Source organism: Olea europaea, chromosome 1, assembly GCF_002742605.1.
Source record: "Olea europaea var. sylvestris chromosome 1, O_europaea_v1, whole genome shotgun sequence".
Classification (NCBI taxonomy): domain Eukaryota; kingdom Viridiplantae; phylum Streptophyta; class Magnoliopsida; order Lamiales; family Oleaceae; genus Olea; species Olea europaea.
Window position 1 is genome coordinate 3,843,195 of NC_036237.1, and position 20,118 is coordinate 3,863,312.

The 20,118-nt window shown below is 34.7% G+C and overlaps 3 protein-coding genes across 7 annotated transcripts; all 3 read right to left on the reverse strand.

The window, feature by feature from the left end:
• Positions 1 to 679: 679 nt before the first annotated feature.
• On the reverse strand, positions 680 to 5,916 carry LOC111376876 (AP2-like ethylene-responsive transcription factor TOE3). Of its 5 annotated transcripts, none has more exons than XM_022999913.1 (10): positions 4,925 to 5,902; positions 3,820 to 3,845; positions 3,639 to 3,669; positions 3,457 to 3,544; positions 3,235 to 3,380; positions 2,968 to 3,012; positions 2,773 to 2,882; positions 2,525 to 2,655; positions 2,185 to 2,250; positions 680 to 1,315 (listed from the first exon to the last, which is right to left on the reverse strand). In XM_022999913.1, exons 1-10 carry the CDS (start codon positions 5,449 to 5,451, stop codon positions 1,079 to 1,081), a joined length of 1,407 nt encoding a protein of 468 aa, XP_022855681.1. In that variant the 5' UTR covers positions 5,452 to 5,902; the 3' UTR covers positions 680 to 1,078. The 5 variants fall into 5 exon arrangements, with proteins under 5 accessions (XP_022855681.1, XP_022855739.1, XP_022855794.1 ...); XM_022999971.1 differs by having other exon boundaries at positions 2,779 to 2,882; positions 4,925 to 5,899; XM_023000152.1 differs by having other exon boundaries at positions 1,166 to 1,315; positions 2,207 to 2,250; positions 4,925 to 5,916.
• A 9,518-nt stretch (positions 5,917 to 15,434) lies between these two features.
• On the reverse strand, positions 15,435 to 17,976 carry LOC111377151 (regulator of nonsense transcripts UPF2-like). Its single transcript, XM_023000227.1, has 3 exons — positions 17,771 to 17,976; positions 16,498 to 16,668; positions 15,435 to 15,613 (listed from the first exon to the last, which is right to left on the reverse strand). Exons 1-3 carry the CDS (start codon positions 17,936 to 17,938, stop codon positions 15,440 to 15,442), a joined length of 513 nt encoding a protein of 170 aa, XP_022855995.1. The 5' UTR covers positions 17,939 to 17,976; the 3' UTR covers positions 15,435 to 15,439.
• A 702-nt stretch (positions 17,977 to 18,678) lies between these two features.
• Positions 18,679 to 19,426, reverse strand: LOC111377220 (regulator of nonsense transcripts UPF2-like). The gene is made up of 3 exons (XM_023000314.1): positions 19,167 to 19,426; positions 18,869 to 19,066; positions 18,679 to 18,786 (listed from the first exon to the last, which is right to left on the reverse strand). The coding sequence occupies exons 1-3, from the start codon at positions 19,362 to 19,364 to the stop codon at positions 18,679 to 18,681; spliced, it is 504 nt and encodes a 167-aa protein (XP_022856082.1). The 5' UTR covers positions 19,365 to 19,426.
• Between the last annotated feature and the right edge of the window lie 692 nt (positions 19,427 to 20,118).

A 20,118-nucleotide genomic window follows, 5' to 3' on the forward strand; every position in this document is an offset into this window, starting at 1 on the left:
ATATCATCTATATAATTTTGGGCTAAAAATGAATATTGAATGTATAGAATGGAATAGGTTGGTTTTGTGTAGATTTTGAGTTGAATTCTTATGTATTAAGATAATAAGGCTTGCACTTAGACGAATTAAACACAGAAACTAGCTTAGATTAATATGTTTGTAAACCCATTTTTTGGTTTTTAAATCAATTTGAATTTGACTTCTTAAAGCATGTTTGATGAACTTATAATTTATTATAATCTCAGATAGCATTGATAATATTAAAGGAAGAAAAAAAATAAAAATTTTATCGATTGTTATGTTAGCATGTCTAGCAATGTACCCAATTCAATAAGATTCAAGAAAAGAAATATGTGAGATTTATTTTACTGCAGGCTAAAAGTGTGTCTATTTTTAATACGAAAGGTATTACTATAATTGAACGCCTTCCCCTATTGATATATATCGATGGCCCTCTTGACAGTGTTTCAGTTACTCACAAGGATCCCGCCATTTTTTATTCTTGAAATACAATTATATTTAAAGTTCCGAGTTCAAGTTTTATCGTTGCTCGTTCGCACAATTATTTTCAAAGAGTACATATAATTCAAGTTAAGGCATGGCAGCACCTTGAAAAGGTTTCTGGGGCTATTTATTTATAACAAGCAATTGTGAACTGGAAAATCAAAACACAGACAGCAAAATTGAATTTGCATACTGAGATGCAATTACTTTTCTTTCATGCTAAGAACAAGCTAGCTGATACACATGCACATCCATCACCATTCAAAATAGCATCTTGATATATGCCAGTTTTATACACGGCTAGAAATCATTCCTACATCTCATAGAAGTTAAGAATTTTCTTAGAAAGAAATGCAGATTTCCCAAGAGAGAGATTGCAAAAAAATATCACAGTGTGTAGTGTATGGATTTCAATCAAATCTATACATCACAATCACATCCAGTGTTTTCAATCTATGCGTCGTACTATATGCATGATCGAAGAAAAATTACAGTGATTGAAATTGGCTTTCTTGGATAGCAGAGTTTCAACAGACTAAAGAGAACCTACTGAACGTGTGATGATGGTTGAACGCTACTTGTAGTCGAGGGTTGTTGGAGGGCGCTGGAAGGTGTAGCATGAAATTGTAGTTGGGATGTTTGATGACTCAACGGAGTTTGAAGGAGGAATGGTAACCGAAGAGAATCCTGATGATGCTGCAGAAGACAACAATGGAACGGGGGTGATGACACCAATGTTTTGCATTTTCCACGGCCAATTTGAGAATACGGGCAAAGCATTGGCTTCTGTATTCATTCCTGTAGCTCTTTCCTGCCAATCCGAAAACAGAATTGTCAATGTTTTAGTATTAATGTAAAATCATACGTCTTTTATGTTTTGGCACAGCTTTTTCTCCATTTTCTTCACTTTTGAGGTGGGTGGAAATGGCAAGCATCGTGCTAACATTATCAAACTAAGTTCAGCTACTCGTGTCTTAATTGATATCACCCTAGGAATATTCCCAATGAAATGGAAAAAGATTAACATCCAAAATAGAGAATAAAAGTGAGAAAGTGCAAAAGGAAAAAGAAGCAAGACCAAGAGCTTTCAGCAAGGTGTGAGGCTGAGGGCTTGCTGTTTATTACATTAGGGTCCCTCAGTCAATGGCTTTTCTTGTGTAATCTTTCATAAACCAGCATAAAAGAGGTTACACACAACTAAAGCTACGTTTAAAAGCCAGCTTGACAATGGAATCCAAAACTGAGGCATGCTGGGGACAAAAAAGAACGCAACTAAATTTAACTCATGTCACAACTTGTTACCGCAGAGCCACATTAGATGGTGTTCCACAAGATATTAAGATGGTAAAATTACTTTGGAAGAAAAAAATTTAGTTTCTAACGGCAAGGTACTAAAAATTTACACACCACAAGCCTTCTCGTGATATGAACTGAGAAATGTACTTCCACAGATCCGCGCAGGCAAAACTTGATTTTCTAAAGTAAAGTAGGAAATCCTTCATCCAAATGAAAATTTAAAAAATTGTAGATGCCCCATTTATATTGTCTTGATTTATTTTATTTTATTCTTTCTGCTGAGGTGATACTTCAATTTGATGAAATTGCCTGTAGTTCAACAGGTTAGAGCGGTAGAAAATAACAAACAATTAACTTATTGTTTAGTGTAAAACCAGAATATACCCCAGTCCACAAGGGAGCATACTTGGGTGCCGTCGCTAGATCATGTGCATTAGATGAGCTCTCGCCCTGTAAAATTAAAGAAGGATTTGAGCGTATTAACCATCCAGAGTATAAGGCGTATTACTAAATTCTTTATCTGTTTATTAGCCATCAAAGCTGATGCATGAGTTTAATAATATCCGAAACAAGCCAAATCTCTATCATAGCTCGGAAGTCTAAGAACTCATGGCCTTCAGCTTTTCTGACCATGGAATTTAAAAGAAATCTTGAAATTGGCAAGCAAAACTCGGTAATGAGAACGGGACTAATCTTAAACAATTCAATTATAAGATAGAAGTACCTTTGTTTTTTTTCCATCACGCAATTCACAAGAACCATACTGAAAGTGCACGTTTCTGGTGTTCTCATTCCCTTGTACGCCAACTGATGAGCAAGAAATTCCGAGGTTGAGATCAAGACTGTTGCCACTAACTGAGTCCAAAGTCAAGAAATCCAAATCTCCCAAGTTAGCTATCCGGTGGTAATTTAGAAATATGCAAAACCAATGAGAGAACAGTAAGCAAGAACGAAAATAGATTATATTTGCACCTATACCTCCACCTCCGGCAGCCATATTTATCTCCTTCTCGTAGATGCCAGGCTCAAAGTTGGTCACAGCATCTCCCCCGCTGGATTTGATAGCAGCCTCGTCATATGCCCTGGATCAGAAAATAAAGAGAAACTTCGTTGGATGAATCCCAAATAAATATATTTGGTTTGAGTGAGAATTATGATCACAAGGACCTTGCAGCTTCTACTTCACTGTCGAATAAACCAAGATACGTATACCTGCAACCAAGCATTAATCTTATAGGTAAAATGTAGTCCCTAAGCATTTTGTTGTCATTGTAACAGCTGCCTTAATCTTGTGGTCCATAACCACAAAGCATCGAGTGATAAGCACTCAAAAGAACATGGTGGATTTCATATCACCAGTTACAATGAATAAAACTACTGCTAGTTAATTCTAGCTATTATAGAATCCAAGAAATTTTTTAACATTATTCGTACTTTTTACCAAGGTATTGACCCATCCGAGCCTCCCATCGACCACATTTGTGCAGGGTTACTCCTCTGTATTTTGAACTTCCTCTAGCGAATCCAGTGCTTTGGCGACGAAGAGTGTGAATAAATTCCTCTTTCGTCAAGTTCTTTATCTGCAAATCAACTAATGAAGATTAATATGGATAAAAAATCAAGCGGGTACCAAAAAGGTATTCTGCAACCTCCCACCTGTTCCATGTCCACGTCATAATCACTAATATTGAAATTAATATCAGCATCAACTCCTCGAAACTTGATGGCAGCTCGATCATATGCTCTAAATCAATGAGTTACTATCAAATGAAATTCTAAGAAGACTAACTTAAAAATGCTAGATTTCACAGAAATATACTTGATGTTAAAATTCTTACCTAGCTGCAGCAAGAGCTGTGTCAAATCCACCTGAAAAAACAACCCAAACTAACTATTAGAAGATACCTCACGATTCCAACACTATTGCAGAACCAATCCATCTTGTTGAACTTCAAAGCAACAACATAAAAGAACCAAGGGACTATTAAAATTATAGGAAAATTTTGTTCAGTTATATACCTAAATAAACTTGTTTACCGCAATCCCTGCCAAGAAACAGAATGCACAATTAAGGTTATGATGTAAGAGGAACAGACTTATCATTCTATCTAATAAGAGTAGATACATTCATTGCTTAAATATTAATGATTGGATATGAATGTCCAAGTACCAAAATTCATCCACACACTCGTAGATACATAGACATGCTAATACACATCTCAGAGGGGCATACACAGTCGACAATCTAACAATGGAAGAGGCAGTAGATTATAAATTTTTGAAAAGTTAATTTTGCAGCTTAAGGTGTTACACAAACAATGATACTATCATAGCTATTACATTTTTAGTATCTTAGTCCTTTGTTGAACAGAAAGGATCTTATCAATTAGTTTCACACTTCGCAGCCAAGGAAACAATAAAAACAAAACCAAACATAATGCATGTCAAATGCAAAGAAAAGCATCTTCATCCAACACCAAAACAAATTTATGGAATTGTGAGCAGTGAGCTTTAGTTAATGATTTTAACCATATTTATGTGGATGGTTCCATCCACTGAAAATTGTGCTGTCTGAATATGTAATGTGAAATTTTTAAGCACTCTCGAACTCAAATCACTTGCATGCAATTTGTTGTCTGATTACAATGTGAATCCCTTAGATTCCATATAATTTTTCAAATTTAAAAGCCCATTCTAGTAATTAATGTTACAAACTGATTAATTTTTTTAAAAGAATGTGCTGTTTAGGAATTAATTATTGAAGAACTTTATGTATAAAATAACATAAACATCATTTGTACCTAATCTTAAAATCCTAATAAACAAGAATATTATGTACTTGCAAGCATGTAATTTGTTCTAAAAATGGAAATCATACCGCAATCTGACCAAGGTACAAATACTGAAGCTCAAGTACAAAAACACTTTATGTACAATTAATTCATTATTCTTCTGTGATTCTTCAAAATCAAATAAAATAATAAGCCATTTTCATGATACATCACACACAGATAGAGACATATGAATATGTATAGATATGAATATATACATACATGTGTGTTTGGGTGAGGGGTTTGGGGTGGGGGATTCAATGTATAGTGTATGTATGTGTATGCATACAGACCAGATATGAGATTCCCATCTTCCAGTTCTCCGGTAGAAGGTGACTCCCCGATACTGGGAGCTCCGAGACCTGGGTCCACGCCTACTCTTCTTCACCGCCGGTGGCTGCTGACGCAGGGCCTTGTGATTTCCCAATTCCCCCGGAACCTCCGGCACCGATAAATTCAACCAGAATTTTGCCATGGAAGCCGCCGATGGCGAAGCTGCATCATTCGCGCTCGTCGGAAAAAGCTGTAACTCGCTACTGCTTTTTTTATCGTCATTATTTTGATCATCAGAAATTTCTATGATGTTTGTTTTAAGGATAGAGAAATTTAGCGTTGAGAGGGAGTTCCTGCGGGTGGAGCTGTTGGTATCTTGTTCGTCGGCCTCGACAGCATTGTTAGTTGCTGAGGTGGTGGTGGAAGTTAAAGAATCACCTTCTGCGACGGCGATGATCGGAGTTATGCCCATTTTCCGGTGGTAATCAGTTTCATCCTCCCACTTGCTGGAATCAACTGATACTGCCTCAATATTCAGATCCAACATTTCCTCTCTCTCTCTCTCTCTCTATCTATCTACTTTGTGTTTCTGTATGAACCTTTTACTGTAAATGACAGAACCCAATCATGAAGGTAGGGAGAGAAACTATGAAGGATCAAAGATATATACACAAGCGGGTATGTGTATATAAACCCACACCCAAAAATCGATAAACAGAGAGATGGGTTATGTATACATATACATAATATGTATGTACATATTCTGAGTAGCAAAGTTTAGATTCTCGTGTGTAACAGAAGAAGAGTGAGAAAGAAGTTCAGTGGTGCTGCGTTTTGACGGAGGTGGAAAATAGCAGAGTAGCGTACAAATGTAGACAGAGAGAAATAGAGAGAGAGTATATTTTAAGTAATAACAAACACACAGAGTGTGTGAACTATGTGTGAGGGAGAAAGCATCTATGGTGGTTACTGCAAACTCAACTTGCATAGTTCACCATACCTTCGACATTAACCTAACCAACCAGTTTGCACGAGAAATTTGTTGTTCATTTCATACCTGCAATTCGTTTCGGGCACGGGTCGAGTCAACGAGCAGCTCGTCCTCCTTAATAATTCTACATTAATCTCAATTTACTTATTAGTAAATAAATAACTTACCTAGCCGATCAGCTGTTTGCACGAGAAATTTGTGGTTCATTTCATACCACAATTCGTTTCGGGCACGAGTCGAGTCAACGAGCAGCTCATTCTACTTAATACCCCTACATTAACCTCCATTTACTTATTAGTAAATAAATAACTTATCCAGCTGACGAGCAATTTGCAAGAGAAATTTGGAGTTGATTTAACCAATGGTCATTGAATTTTGTTACAAATTACTACTTACTCACTGAAATTTAAAACGTTACTCTTTGCTCACTTAACACCCCAACATAAATTACCATTTACTTATTAGTAAATAAGAAACTTAATGTTTTGCCATCAAATAAGAGTCATTTCAATAAATGTTGATGGAGTTCACATATATTGTTCCTAAATCCCTGTCCCATTTTGTTGTCCTACCAATTGAAAAAAGACATGTCGTCCCTATGTAAGTTCACTATAACCGTGTTAACGATAGGATGGTGAGGGTATGAAAAAAGTCGCCATAAAGCTCAACATTTTTATATTTACTTAATTGTGTCAAACAAATTAAGTTCATGTAACAGAAAGTTTTACTCGACTGCTTGAATAAGATTAAAGGAAACTTGTTACGAAGATAATTTCAATGTAGTCAAGCCAAATGCGTCGTTATTATATTTATAGGTACTTTGTAAAGGTACCTAAGTGCAAATTTCGAAAGGAAAGTATTATGTTCTAAAACGTGCAATAAATAGAGCTAGGCAACTTGCTAAAAATGTCAAAAGAAAAAATAAAGAAAGATTTAGGCAGGTCACTCGTGGACCGCGTTTATTAAATGTAACAATTTACAAACGTAGCCGGATCTCAAAAAATCATACGATAAAATGTAGTATTCTTTCTATGAAGGACCACCCTGTCCTATCAATTTTATGGCTAATTAATATTTTCTGGTCCCTAAGTCTAACCAGACTTTAGCAATAAAACCCTACCGTCCACATTGAGTTGAATTGTTTGGTACACAGTATTGAATTAAAAAAATAGACGGAGGATAAAATTAGAGAAGATTTGAATTAGAATGTATTGTTCTAAATTTTGATATTGCATTTAAATTGGTGCTACACAATATTAAAAATATATATAAATATTGAAAAATATAATATTTTTGTCTGAGCGTAACTTTATATTTATGACATTATCATTGTGTAGGCATAATTTAAGTAAAAAAACTACTTTCAAAAGTAATTATTATCGCCATGTCAAAATAAGTAATTTAATTATATACTCACCTTTTTACTCATTTGTAAATTTAGCACCTATCTGATTCCACTAAAAAAGTGGATTAAAGTTCAATTCAAAGTCAATATTTAACTTATAATACACATTTTATGAGATCCGCACTTTTCAATCATATATTTCAACAATTTTTATCAAAATGTATTAAAAATCTTAGTTTTATCTAAACCAAACAGGATTTAATATTTTTCTATCGTCAAGAAAACATCCCTCAGAATTATGAAATTCCGATATTGATATACAAAATTAGATGAGAATGAATAATATAATAAATAGAATTTTCATTTTCATTTTTTAAAGTTATTATGAAAACTTTACAAGAGAACAAACTCAAGGGGGGTGAAGTGTGAAAAAGAAATAATGAATACATGGTATGAAACGGCACCATTATTATGTGAAAAGGTAAGCATGAATGTACAAGGATGATCAAGGTGGTTGTACTTTTGTGCTTTTTTGGGCAACTCAAGATGACCCAAAGTCGTGTGTCTGGTGTGTACATTTGCAAATCAAACAATCACATTACATTCATGGATGATCAAGGTGGTTGTACTTTTGTGCTTTTTTGGGCAACTCAAGATGACCCAAAGTCGTGTGTCTGGTGTGTACATTTGCAAATCAAACAATCACATTACATTCATGGATGATCAAGGTGGTTGTACTTTTGTGCTTTTTTGGGCAACTCAAGATGACCCAAAGTCGTGCGTCTGGTGTGTACATTTGCAAATCAAACAATCACATTAACCACATACAATGTCCCTTTCCACTGAGGTCTTATGTCTTTCACTATTAGCCCGGATTTAAATATTTTTAATCAAATACTAAATCCGTCCCTACGAACGAGTGAAAGACATAAAACCTTAGTTGAAATGTATGCAGTGCAAACATAGCTAAGGATAAATAAATCAATTTGTTTACTAGTTGCTTTTTAAATTTATACAGACTTGTTCATCATGTAGAATCGTATTTTTTTATACTTGGACATTCTTTAAGCAAAAAATTCATTGTCAAGAAAACATCATGGATGACATCAACTAATCTAGGTCATTAAATGTTTATAATATAACAAACAATGAAAAAAAATACTATTGATCTTATGATAATCGATTTAGGTTTCGAATTCTTAGTAAAGATTATGAAGTTGACTAGAACATTGTAAATTTTTCTTTTTCACTTTACTCATGTTATTGTGTGACTCGTTATATCTTATCATAAGATTTGCTATACGTATAGATTGACTATCGTTAATGTTTTAATATCAAAGGTTAGCGAATAGTTGTTAAACTAGGAAAGGATTGGACGATTGATTCGATAAAGAAATCGAAATGTAGTTCAGTCTAACCGATTCATTCCTTCGAGTTATCTAAAAAGTTGCGAAAAAAAATGATAGTAGGGTTCGATCCTCAAATTCTTGCATATTATAATAAAGAAACTATTACTTGATTAGTCCTACTCCTTTACATTGTTAAGATTCGAAAGTGTACGATCAATAATTTATATTTTTAAAAAGGTACCAAATCATCTTTGAATCAAAGTTTAGCCCCTGTTTGAGCCCCCTTATGACCTTATCTAAAAATACATTTTTAGTCAAATTCATTTTCGACCACACATTCTTCCAATAAAATAATATACACGTAAATTCAATTTATTTATTTTTTACTTTTTAACCACAAAATATTTAAAAAATTATTATTACAAAATCATTATTTATTAAAAATGGGGTTTATATGGGGGATAAATAAATATAATTTTTTTACTACTATTAGAATGATTAAGGAAATAATTTAACCAGATATATGTGGGTGGGTCAAACCTAATAATCGTGGACAAGGATTTTCTGGGAATAAGAAAAATTAGGACGGGACATTTCAAGCTTTCAATTAGCAAGTCTGGTTGTGGTTCTTCAACTTTAAAAAAGTAATATTTTGAGTCTCTTAACATGTGTAAATATGTGAATTTTAGTGTCCATCTGATGAAAATTGTAAATACAAGCGTTAAAATTGCACACAGTTTTCACATGACTCGAATTAAAGGGTAAAACAATCAAATCGCTTGATCCAACATGTAAAGACGAAATTGCATAAGAATAATTTCAAAGTTGATATTATTTTAAAATCACGAAATCTGAAATAACGTTGTGAACTGTCATAATTTTCCCCGTAAATTATACGAGGACGCAAAATTCGAGTGACAAAATATTCTTAGAAAACATCATGCATGATGTCAAGTTTAGAACTTGAGTCGATGGAATTATTCTATCATAGTTTAGGCATAAATGAAATGACAACAACCAAAAATTCTATCTTCTATCTCTATAATATCTATATAATTAATTACATTCGTCTATACTCTGATTTACAATTTGTCACGTGATAAACTATAATCTAACAATTAAAAAAAAAGGGTTTTTCGACCAATCAATTTTTTACAACAAAGAAGGTGTAAGCATTGAAATGTACACCAGCTAATTAAGTAAAGATCAAAGCGAGAGATACCTTAATGGGGAGAGAAACAAAGAAAGAGGAGTTGTCACTTAACTAAATAGACAGAACAACACCCATCTCTAAAAAGATGATTTGATTAACAAATCTGGACCGTCAATATTCTCACTTGCCCTCTCCTTCCACAACCAATCAATTTTTTACAACAAAGAAGGTGTAAGCATTGAAATGTACACCAGCTAATTAAGTAAAGATCAAAGCGAGAGATACCTTAATGGGGAGAGAAACAAAGAAAGAGGAGTTGTCACTTAACTAAACAGACAGAACAACACCCATCTCTAAAAAGATGATTTGATTAACAAATCTGGACCGTCAATATTCTCACTTGCCCTCTCCTTCCACAAAAGGTCACTCATAATAAATAAAGGGTACCGTTATTTGCATTCACAATTTTTATATATGCATTCCAGTCTATATACATCATTATTAAAATTATAAAATTTTAAAAATTACTATTTTCATCCACATCAAATTTGAATATTGTCCTTATTAAATTCATTCATTTAAATATTATAGATCCATACAAATTTTATATATTTATCCCACTATAAGTACATTCCTAATAAAAGTTTTCACAGGATCATTAAACTTTGCAAAAAATTTCCTTGGAGATCACTGAATTAGTGATTACTAGAAATTTTTTTGTTTTTTGTAAAATTCAGTGATCATTTGAATTATTATCTCCGGGCAAATAAGATAAAAGATTGAGCTCTTTTTCAAGAAATGATTAGTTCAATCAACTTGTAATTAAAAAATATATTTTGGTTTATTATAATTATATTTCTATATGCGAAAAGAGGGACAAGAATTTCACAATCAGGTAATCAACTTGCAACCAATTGTGAGTGTAAACGTGGAATTCAACACTTTATGCGGATAAGATACGTTCGGCCGCCACAATACTATGGGGGCAAACTGGAAAATTTCTTTTCAACCTTTTGCCGTTTGTTCGATGGAAATTAAAATTAATTTTTTTAATAAATTGTAATAAAAGTTTTTGACATGTGTGGTTGAAAAGTTATGAAACCCATAAAAAATACAATTAATATTGATTATTTGACTTTAACTTAGGTTAAAATCAAATTTTATTATAAACCAAACAGGATTCAAGACCTCGCGCTGATTTGAATGTGACAGGGGCAACCCACTTATTTAGTTAATTATTAAAAAATATATTTTTAAATTAATTTGCCACTTTGCTATATTTTAACTTCTTTTTGACCCTCATTTTTTTTTCAAAACTTATTTTTTAAAAGAACTAATTTTCAACTACATATTTTCATAAAATTAATTTTATACGTAAATTCATAGTATTTCTTTATTTCTTAATCACACATTGTCAAAAATACACTGTTCTAAAATGTATTTCCCCCACCAAAAAAAATGGGTATCTAACACGGGTTTATTAAAATCTACTCAAATTGCATCACAAGTCTACATAAGAATTTATTGTGGCGCACACAGGAATGACTTTCTAGTTTGATAGTTCTTGCATTTCGAAGATTTAGGCCATGGTTGGTTTGCCATTTTCGGCCCATTTTCCGTTTTTGAAAAAGCGGAAAACGAGTTTGGTCCGTCGTTTTCGAAAACGCATTTTGAAAACGAATTAAAATTTATAACTGAAAATGCAAAACGACTTTTGATCGTTTTCAGCTATAAATGTCGAAAACGCTCAAAACACGAAAAACGGATCTTTTTGGGGAAAACTAAAAATCGTTTTGAAAATGAAAATGTAAACCAACCACTACCTTAATTACTCACTTGAACACGTTGTGATAAATGGATGGGCGAATAAATCAAGTTCAGGGTATATTCTTACTTGTACATCGTCTCTCTCTTTATTTATGCTCAATTTGACGATACAGGTTGATCGAAATGAAATGAATGTAGAAATTCTCAGGGAATATTGCCAAAAGAAGAAATAAAATAAACTACAAATTTAGAAATTCCTTAAAGATGACATGAAATGAAATCCTCAAAAAGGCATGACAATTGTTTATGTTATCTCATGTTGTTGAACTGGGCAGCACCAAGTGGCTCACATTTCTTTATTCCTGCCACCCACTGGTTAAATGATTAAAAGATTTTCTATCTCATCTGTATATCTTGTATGTATAGGTTTTATTATATTATAATAAAAAATCATACAAAAAATAATTAAATAACATGTGAATTAGATAAGAACAGGGTGTAGTTGTCGGCAGGGGTACGAGGTTTTAATGCTGTAAGGAGACGTGGCCTCTTCTGCTCCCTTCGTACCAATATCTTTCTCTACTTTACCCATGCCTTTTGTTATATTATCAAAAATGCCCTTTCTTTGCCATTTACTCACGTGGTTTTTAATTTGGGCCGGGTCGAGCTACACGGGCCTTTTCTATCAAGCTCATGGATTTCTTAACAGAGCGGTCACATCACACTGACAAAAACTGTCCATATTCTATCAAATTAACTTTCTAAAAACGGAAGAGTTACTTTCTAAAAATCAGCTAAAATTTACATTTTAAGTAAAAACCCAACTTTAACCATTCTTAACCATCCCAAAAAGAGCAGTTTCAAGTTGACCAAATTCACTGTATTCCTTAATACAAAAGAGTCCATCACAAATTTACACAACGTCCTGTTTGATTGCAACATTTTTCATGAAAAATGTCATATCCAAGGAAAATAATTTTCACTTTGACGAAAATAATTTTCACTTTGACTGTTTGATTCGCATGTAGAAATGGAATTCGAATTCTTATATACAACCGTTTAAAGCACATTTTTTGCCAATTCCATGGAAAACGAATTTGTATAGGTATGGTGATTTTTTGTTTTCCAACTTAGGTGGAATTCCTTTTCCTTTTCCTCCTTCGCAATCAAAGGGGGCCTAAGATCCATTCTTGTAAACTCAAAAGGCTATACGAATAATAGGTATAAAACCCAGACTCTAGAAGTAATCGACACAATAATGCTAGCATGCTAGCAAGTATTCGGATTCATACCTTTCCTTCAGATAGCTACGTCGCAAAAGCAACAATGAATGGAAACCAGACCCTATTAGCATGTATAGACACTCATCCTTGTGCTGTAAAACCTGAGCATCACCCTCGGCCAAAAAAAGAAAAAGCCCCATAACCATGGTAGCGCTATCTTGGTTGTGGTCAGAAGTATGTATCATGTTGCTAGAGTAGTGAGGGAACATCTGCAATAATTGATATCTAGAACTTAGAAAATGTCAATCGAGTTTCACTTTCTTCTACCATAATAATGCCCACCACCGGAATGATATAAATGCCTGTGACGCGATCCAGAAGTTTGACCATGTCCTTCCCACGTGTGGCCACGGTTCACAACTCTGCCTCCACCACTTAGTGTCCACCCAGGTGGTTGGGTCCCTCCAATTGAGTTCCTCCTCCTCTCTATCATTATACTCTAAGACAAGCCTCTTGATATCTTGTTTTTCTTCAAGCTCAGCTGCTTCTTTCTGCTTTGTGCTCTGTACCAGGACACAATCCCGAGGAACTTGCATTTGCTATTGTTTGATGTTTGTTCCCCCGCTTCACAAGGACCTTCACCCGAACGTCCTTCGTACCTCCAGCCCCTTCATCCGTAGCGTCATCAACACTTTCTCCTTCGCCCCCTCCCACAATGTTCCTTGGTGGGGCCCTCAAACACATTCATTGGTATCATCATGTTTAATGTTGGCCGTGAACGCAGCTCCAATTTTCGAGAATCCAAACTCTCCTGCACTCATCGAACGATCCACATTACTTCAAATCATAACCCTTTCAACATTTTATCACTTGTATTAATAAACCACGACAATTAATACTATGATGTCTTGGGTGCATTACTCAAACTGAACAAATAAAACAGTGTCCGTTAATCCTCCATGTTTCGAGTAAATTCTTCACTCCAACGGGAAAGATAAAGGGAAAAATGTTGCACATATTTTATCTTTCTGTATGCAATGCAGCATATTTTATGGTTTGACCAAGGGTTCTATTCATAAAGTGAAAAGGGAGTGGTTAATCCACAAATTTTAGAAACTTAACAGAGTTCCTATACCACTAGCCTGCATTAGAGCACGAAGTTCTCGATCGAAGTCAGCCACCTCCTGAGGGTCCACTTCTGCCACCTTCTGCCTGACCTTCACTTCATCATTTTCATCAGAAGCAGGTTCACCTTCATCTTCATAATCACCGTCACTTTCACCCTCATCACGATTATCTTCATCTGACTCGTCATTGTCATTATCAACGTGTTCAATGGTGCCACTCCCAGAATCACTGTCAGTCTCCACAGCAAACTCTTCATGCAATTCTCCATTTTCCTCTGCGCCATTCTCAAGGATTTGTCCATTCACAGATAAAGCACCAGATGGAGTCCTTCTAGGAGGCTTTTCTGTGTCTATACGCTTATTGTTGTGAGCCTTCTCAAATGAAATTCTACGTTCATGTTCTTCAAGTTCAATTAGTGCAGCATTAACTTCTTCGACTGACAAATATCGAATCATGTTGGGGCGCAATTCAGTGTCTATACGCTTATTGTTGTGAGCCTTCTCAAATGAAATTCTACGTTCATGTTCTTCAAGTTCAATTAGTGCAGCATTAACTTCTTCAACTGACAAATATCGAATCATGTTGGGGCGCAATTCAGCAAATAAGTCCTGTCTCAATTCACAAGTTCAGCTCAATAATGGTTATATTGTAGAAAAACATAAAAAGAAAAGAAACTGTTGTAATCAATAAGGTAATCTAGATCATTTGCTATCAAAATTAAAAAATTCCAAGCCATTTGCTTTCAGATTAATTGAGATTGCAAGAGAAACGATAGGCTATAGCCAAACTCCAAAATTCTCATACAGTATGCATAAGAAATTATGCAAAAGTTGTATATATATCTCCTAATAGAATTGTTGAAGGAAAGGGGAGCAGATACTAAGCAATCTAAGTTCTATCACAAACATAAGCGTTTCTATTACCACTGCAGAAAGTATCCTTACTATTTTCACTAGCCACAAAGCATTTAAATAACTATTTCATCTATGCTAAGCCAGAGCAGACCATATCTTTCTCAAAATCATACTCATATTGGAACAGATTGCTAATCAATGAAACCTGTCTTATTTAACAAATACCACGACGCAGTTTCATGCTTCAATTTCAATCAGTCTTTTGATTAGCCACAACTGCTATACCTATATTTACACACATGACATCAAGATAATTTACGCTTTACCATTTGTGTCATTATATACAAATATTAAATAGAAGTTCTCATACTATAAGCTTTGGTGTTCATAAAAGGCAAAAGCAGACCATCTAGTTGAATTTTGGTTTATATTTTATGCCACCAAAGGATGAAGAGGATAAATGGATAATTAGACAGGTTACAGTAAGTTTATTTTAAAAAAAAAAAACATCATTTAAATCAAAAACCAATACAAAGCAAAAAATTTACATGTTTATTCATCAATAGCTCTGTTGAAATCCGAAACTTTCTGGTTGCATGTTCGTTTCTTTACAAGTAGATTTAAAAAACCCAAACTTGTGGGTAAGCCAGGTTTAAATACTTAACTCACAAACAGAAAAAACAAAATAAAGGAACTAAAAATTGAACACAAACCTGCAAATCAAACTAAATATCCAGTGGCAGTGCACATTTGCTTAATATGTATCTTTGGAAATGAATTAAGAACCGATCGAGTTTTCTCTTCGACGAACCTCTATCAAAATAATGCCCACAAGTCTCTAGAAGTATGATAACCATCCTGATGCGAAAACAGTCTTCTGGTGGATCCAATGTATCTTGCTAATAGCATCAAATCAAAGTACTGGATCAGACATTAGCTTATAACTAAAGTCTCTTTATAGAGTGTAACATGACAATAACGGTAAAACAAAATTTGGACTTCAACTCAGCACTGCATTTTCAAGTTCAATCAAGAGGACTGACACCAAAGCATCAAATTCACTAAACTACTTTGGGGGTATTCAATTTGGCAGAACAATTTGGACGAAACTCATTACAAGTCTACTATAAGAAGCTCTAAAAATCATAAGATAAAGCCCCTGTTTGACAGCCATTTTTGCGTAGAACGAGTTTTTGAACAGTAAATTTTTGGAGAATGCGTGGTTAAAAAGTAGAAAAAAGTTTTGAGTTTACGTAAAGAATATTTTGTTGTAAGAATGTGTGGTTGAAAATGACATGCAAAAAAAGAGTTCCGAAAGAATGGTTGCCAAACAGGGGCAAAATCAGTAGAAAAATTACAACTTGGGGAATTTCAATCCAGCCATCAACCCTGCCACCCAACAAAACCTCAATAGATTTAGCCACCAAACCAACCAACAGCACCCTCCCCCAATTAGATGCATAAAGAAATTCTACCAAGGAATGGAAATAACAATGTAAATCAGAAGATTGAGCCAAAACCCACCATGAGTATCACAGAGGCTATGAGAATGAGTTTCCTGCAAGGGGAATTCATTCTAGTCAGGGTAGTGTTCGTTTGGTGGAATTGAGCAAGGGCATGTGGTGTAGAGAACAAGGTACTGGACACTTCACGATCATATCATTTCCAAGCAAAAAAGGGGGAAAAAGAGCCAGGTAGAGTTCGTATGAATCAAGCGAGCCAAAACAGGAAAAATTCAAATTTCTAGGATGTAATTTAAAAATTTCAGGTAATAAATCCATACCTCTGCAGTCCCATGGCTAAAAACAAGAATCAAATAGAGTGTATCAAAAATGACAGATGAATCGACAAGCTCATTGTTGTATAATTCCCCCAAGAAACGCATAGGGGCAATGCGCTGTTGCTGCATACCATAGTCATTCAACTCTAATCCTAGCCTGATTTCTTCCAAAACCTGAAAGAAAATGTAACTCATACATTCAAATACAAATTCAAGTCGAGAATAAACTTTTTTTTTCCTGTTTCTAGCATAATAGTCAAACGTGCAAGAAACCACGACAATCATCCTTGTAAAAAACTTACTGGAAAGAATGCATAAAATTTTAAGACTTCTATCAGTGGAAAAGATTTACATCACAACAAATGACCAAAAATAGTACAGAATAAAGTCGATACAAGTAAGAAAATGCTAAAAAGCTTTTAGTATAGTAACTAAAAATGGAATACTAAACTACAAAGTTCTTGATCTGTGGACGATAACAAAGGTGCTTCAAGCTTCCATAATTGCAAATAATTAAAAAACAAAAAATAAAAATAATAAAAATAAAAATTCAATAACTCGTGCAACTGAACTCCATTCATTAATTTTGAACCTAAAATAAACATATGGTAAAATCTGAAATTATTCGAAATCAGGTCCAACAATTTAGTTTAGCATAACCTTCACTCCTTGAATATAATGAACAGTTACATAGGTTTAAAAAAATGCATTAAAAATTGCAGCATCACGTTTCCAATCCGAAGGTGCTCATCTGACCCTTCAAGCTGGTAGATATTTAGAAACCCGCCAACAAATAATCTACGACCACCTATTTAAGGTTTTAAATTCTAAATAGAACCTGGAAATAATGCTTTCAGGTCCAAGGTAACTCTAGCATATCTTGCATTATCTAATCTACTGTTAAATAATGTGAATCAAGAATGAAGACCAATGGAGTAGTACTGGGAAAGGTACTCCCGTAATACATAAATCTGTAGCTGCGGCACTAGAGGCTGTATTGTATCTCTTTTGAGCATAAAAGCTTGCCTGTGCAACTCAGAAGAAGGAGAAAGACCACAAACACAGCTAGCTAGAAGATTGCTACAGTTATAAAGATGGAGAAAATGACAAATATCTCATAAAATGGAGAAAGCAGATTACACGTAAAAGAAACAGGGAGAATACTATTCTTCTCTTTTCTACCATTTTCTTCCATTTCTATTGTTTCATTCAAAGAAACATTATGAGCTAAAGTAGCAGAAGTTCAAACAACAAATTCAGGTACTGGAGAACAAACCTCATCAACAACAGCTACTGCAAAATCATCATGATAGCGACTCAGACCAGCAGTGAGAGACGCAATCAAATGAATCTGACCATATTTTCCCTTATGAACCTTCAAGAAACACTTCAAAATGTACGGTTCACATTCAGTCCATGGTAGTTTACGTAACTGTCTCAGCATATGCTCAATCGTAGACTCGTCAAGATCCGAAAAAATTAGTTTCCTAATGTACTGCAAAATTCACCATAGAGAAGGTTAACACGTCTATTCAGTCAGATTGTACAGAAAAGTCACTGATCCAAAGAGCATGACTACCTGATGCAGTGGTGGACAAACTTTGGAGACCCGGGCTGATCTTTCTGGTGGTTTGCACAAGTAATAAGCATTCTCCACTAAAGTGCTCTGACGAGGATCCAAATTTTTGACATTTTTCAAGCGCATCAATATCTCTAACATGTTAGACATGCGTACAGCAGTCTCAGGAGACCGATAGAGGAAGCGACCACACGTCTTAAGAAGATTGCAAGCAAATCAATATTATGATGAGTAAAATCATCTAAATAAGCCTGACATAAGTGAAACAAGTCCAGTCAGTAAGGAATCAAATAGTCATTTCCCAATTATGTATCTAGTTCAGGACAATAGAGAAGAAGAATAATCCCCTCACTGATGTCGACCATGCAGCACAAAATTCACTCAGAATGCCCTATATACACTATAGTGATGGAAATAAGCGTCCCTGGACAATGTGTGAATGTGTGGGTCCCTAGAGGGAGGGGATGACCGGTTATGATAACAGGCTCAGATGATTTAAAATGAGTAAATTGTGTATGTTGTGTGTGCATGGGATAGAGAGAGACAACCACCCCACAAAATTTCAGGAACAGTAATCTGGCAAAATTTATCACATACTCGTGTTATCACACCTTCAGACAACTGAAAACAAGGCCAGCTGATGCAATTTTAAACTTGCAAAGTTCTCCAATAAACCGTATGTTCCTGATCTTTGTTTCAATGTTCATTTGATCCTACAATCAAATAACAAATAGACCGTGACTGACAAGAAATCAAGAATCAACATAGTAGTAAATGTTAAAGGGCTCTATTAACCTTCTTATTTATCAAAAAGTTGAACTCTTCCTCCAACAGCTGTAAAAGCATGGAAGAGATATCCTTCATACAAGTTGACAGTGTTGCGACCATTCGTGAGTAGTACGGCAACAACTCAAGAGATGTCCTAGGGACATTGAACAAAGCCCTAACAAGCTTTTTCCTGTTGGCCTTCGAGTTTAAATAGCAAAACTCTACCTGAAAAATTAGCATTCGAATAATAAGAGCTTCAACTAAAGATGTATACTACAAATGAAAAATAAATTTACGTGAAAGCTTGAACAAGAAGGATGGTTACAGTCAATTGATCTATCAAGTCACAGCTTACACAGCTTGGGAGCCTCTGTAGCAAAGCGTCAATATTTGTTCCTTCAAGACCTTTAACTTTGTCCTTTTCATTTTCTCCTCTTCTTTCAGCATCTTTTTCTTTTCCCTTCTCTCTGTCAGGCTCTTTGGTCCTCTCTGTCTTTTTCTTCCTTATCCTTCGCTTTCCCATCTTTATCCTCCCATAAAGCCCCAGAATCAGCAGAAACCTCTATAGTTTCTTCAGTAGCTATCTGACCTGATTCAGGATTAAGATCCTTTGTATAGAAATTTCCATGTTAGTGAATAGAGATACATATCTATGAAAAAGTAAAGCATCATCCTGAACCGAGGTGAATATTATGAATGCAACATATGCTTATGGGCTCACTCTATATTATTACATCAAGAAGCATTTTTCAGTAACTCAACTGAGAACATAGCTTGCAATATAATGTCCACCCATATGGGTAAAATGCACCGCATCAAGTACAACACAATTACAAGCTTACCCTGCACAGCGTGTAGTGACAATCTCAAATTGTAGACACAAATTATGAAAAGACATTCATTATCGAAATGTTCCTTATTTTTAATTTGCACTTTCATTTGGCTTTTTGGAAAAGGCCCTTAAAACTGCAGGTTCCCCCCAACCCCCCTCTCCTCAAAACCAAAGGAAAATCCTTGGTTCAAAAAAGGCGATAAACTAAAAGATCATATTTCTAACCTTTAAAGTCTCAGGAACCAATTACAGGAGTTCCTGGCATGCTGAGTTATTAGCAATAACTCATAGTGGCATATATTGTGGCTTACTTTCGGAATAAAATATCTTTCGAGAAGACACTGTCAAAAGTTAATTTAGGAAAATAAGCCAGAAGATGGGAGTTTCGAAAATCTATTTGGAGTTCAATCAAAACAATATGAGATGCTTAAGAGCAAGGTTTATG

Coding starts and splice junctions, on each gene's coding strand:
- LOC111376876 (XM_022999913.1), bottom strand. CDS start 5,451: ATGTTGGATCTGAATATTGAGGCAGTATCAGTTGATTCCAGCAAGTGG. Junction 3,545..3,638: donor ACAGCTCTTGCTGCAGCTAG/GTAAGAATTTTA, acceptor TCATTGATTTAG/AGCATATGATCGAGCTGCCA. Junction 2,251..2,524: donor GTGATGGAAAAAAAACAAAG/GTACTTCTATCT, acceptor TTAATTTTACAG/GGCGAGAGCTCATCTAATGC.
- LOC111377151 (XM_023000227.1), bottom strand. CDS start 17,938: ATGCTGAGACAGTTACGTAAACTACCATGGACTGAATGTGAACCGTAC. Junction 16,669..17,770: donor CAGTAGCTGTTGTTGATGAG/GTTTGTTCTCCA, acceptor ATTTTCTTTCAG/GTTTTGGAAGAAATCAGGCT. Junction 15,614..16,497: donor TTAGCCATGGGACTGCAGAG/GTATGGATTTAT, acceptor TGATGCTATTAG/CAAGATACATTGGATCCACC.
- LOC111377220 (XM_023000314.1), bottom strand. CDS start 19,364: ATGGGAAAGCGAAGGATAAGGAAGAAAAAGACAGAGAGGACCAAAGAG. Junction 19,067..19,166: donor ACTTGATAGATCAATTGACT/GTAACCATCCTT, acceptor CTAATTTTTCAG/GTAGAGTTTTGCTATTTAAA. Junction 18,787..18,868: donor ACTTTTTGATAAATAAGAAG/GTTAATAGAGCC, acceptor ATTTGATTGTAG/GATCAAATGAACATTGAAAC.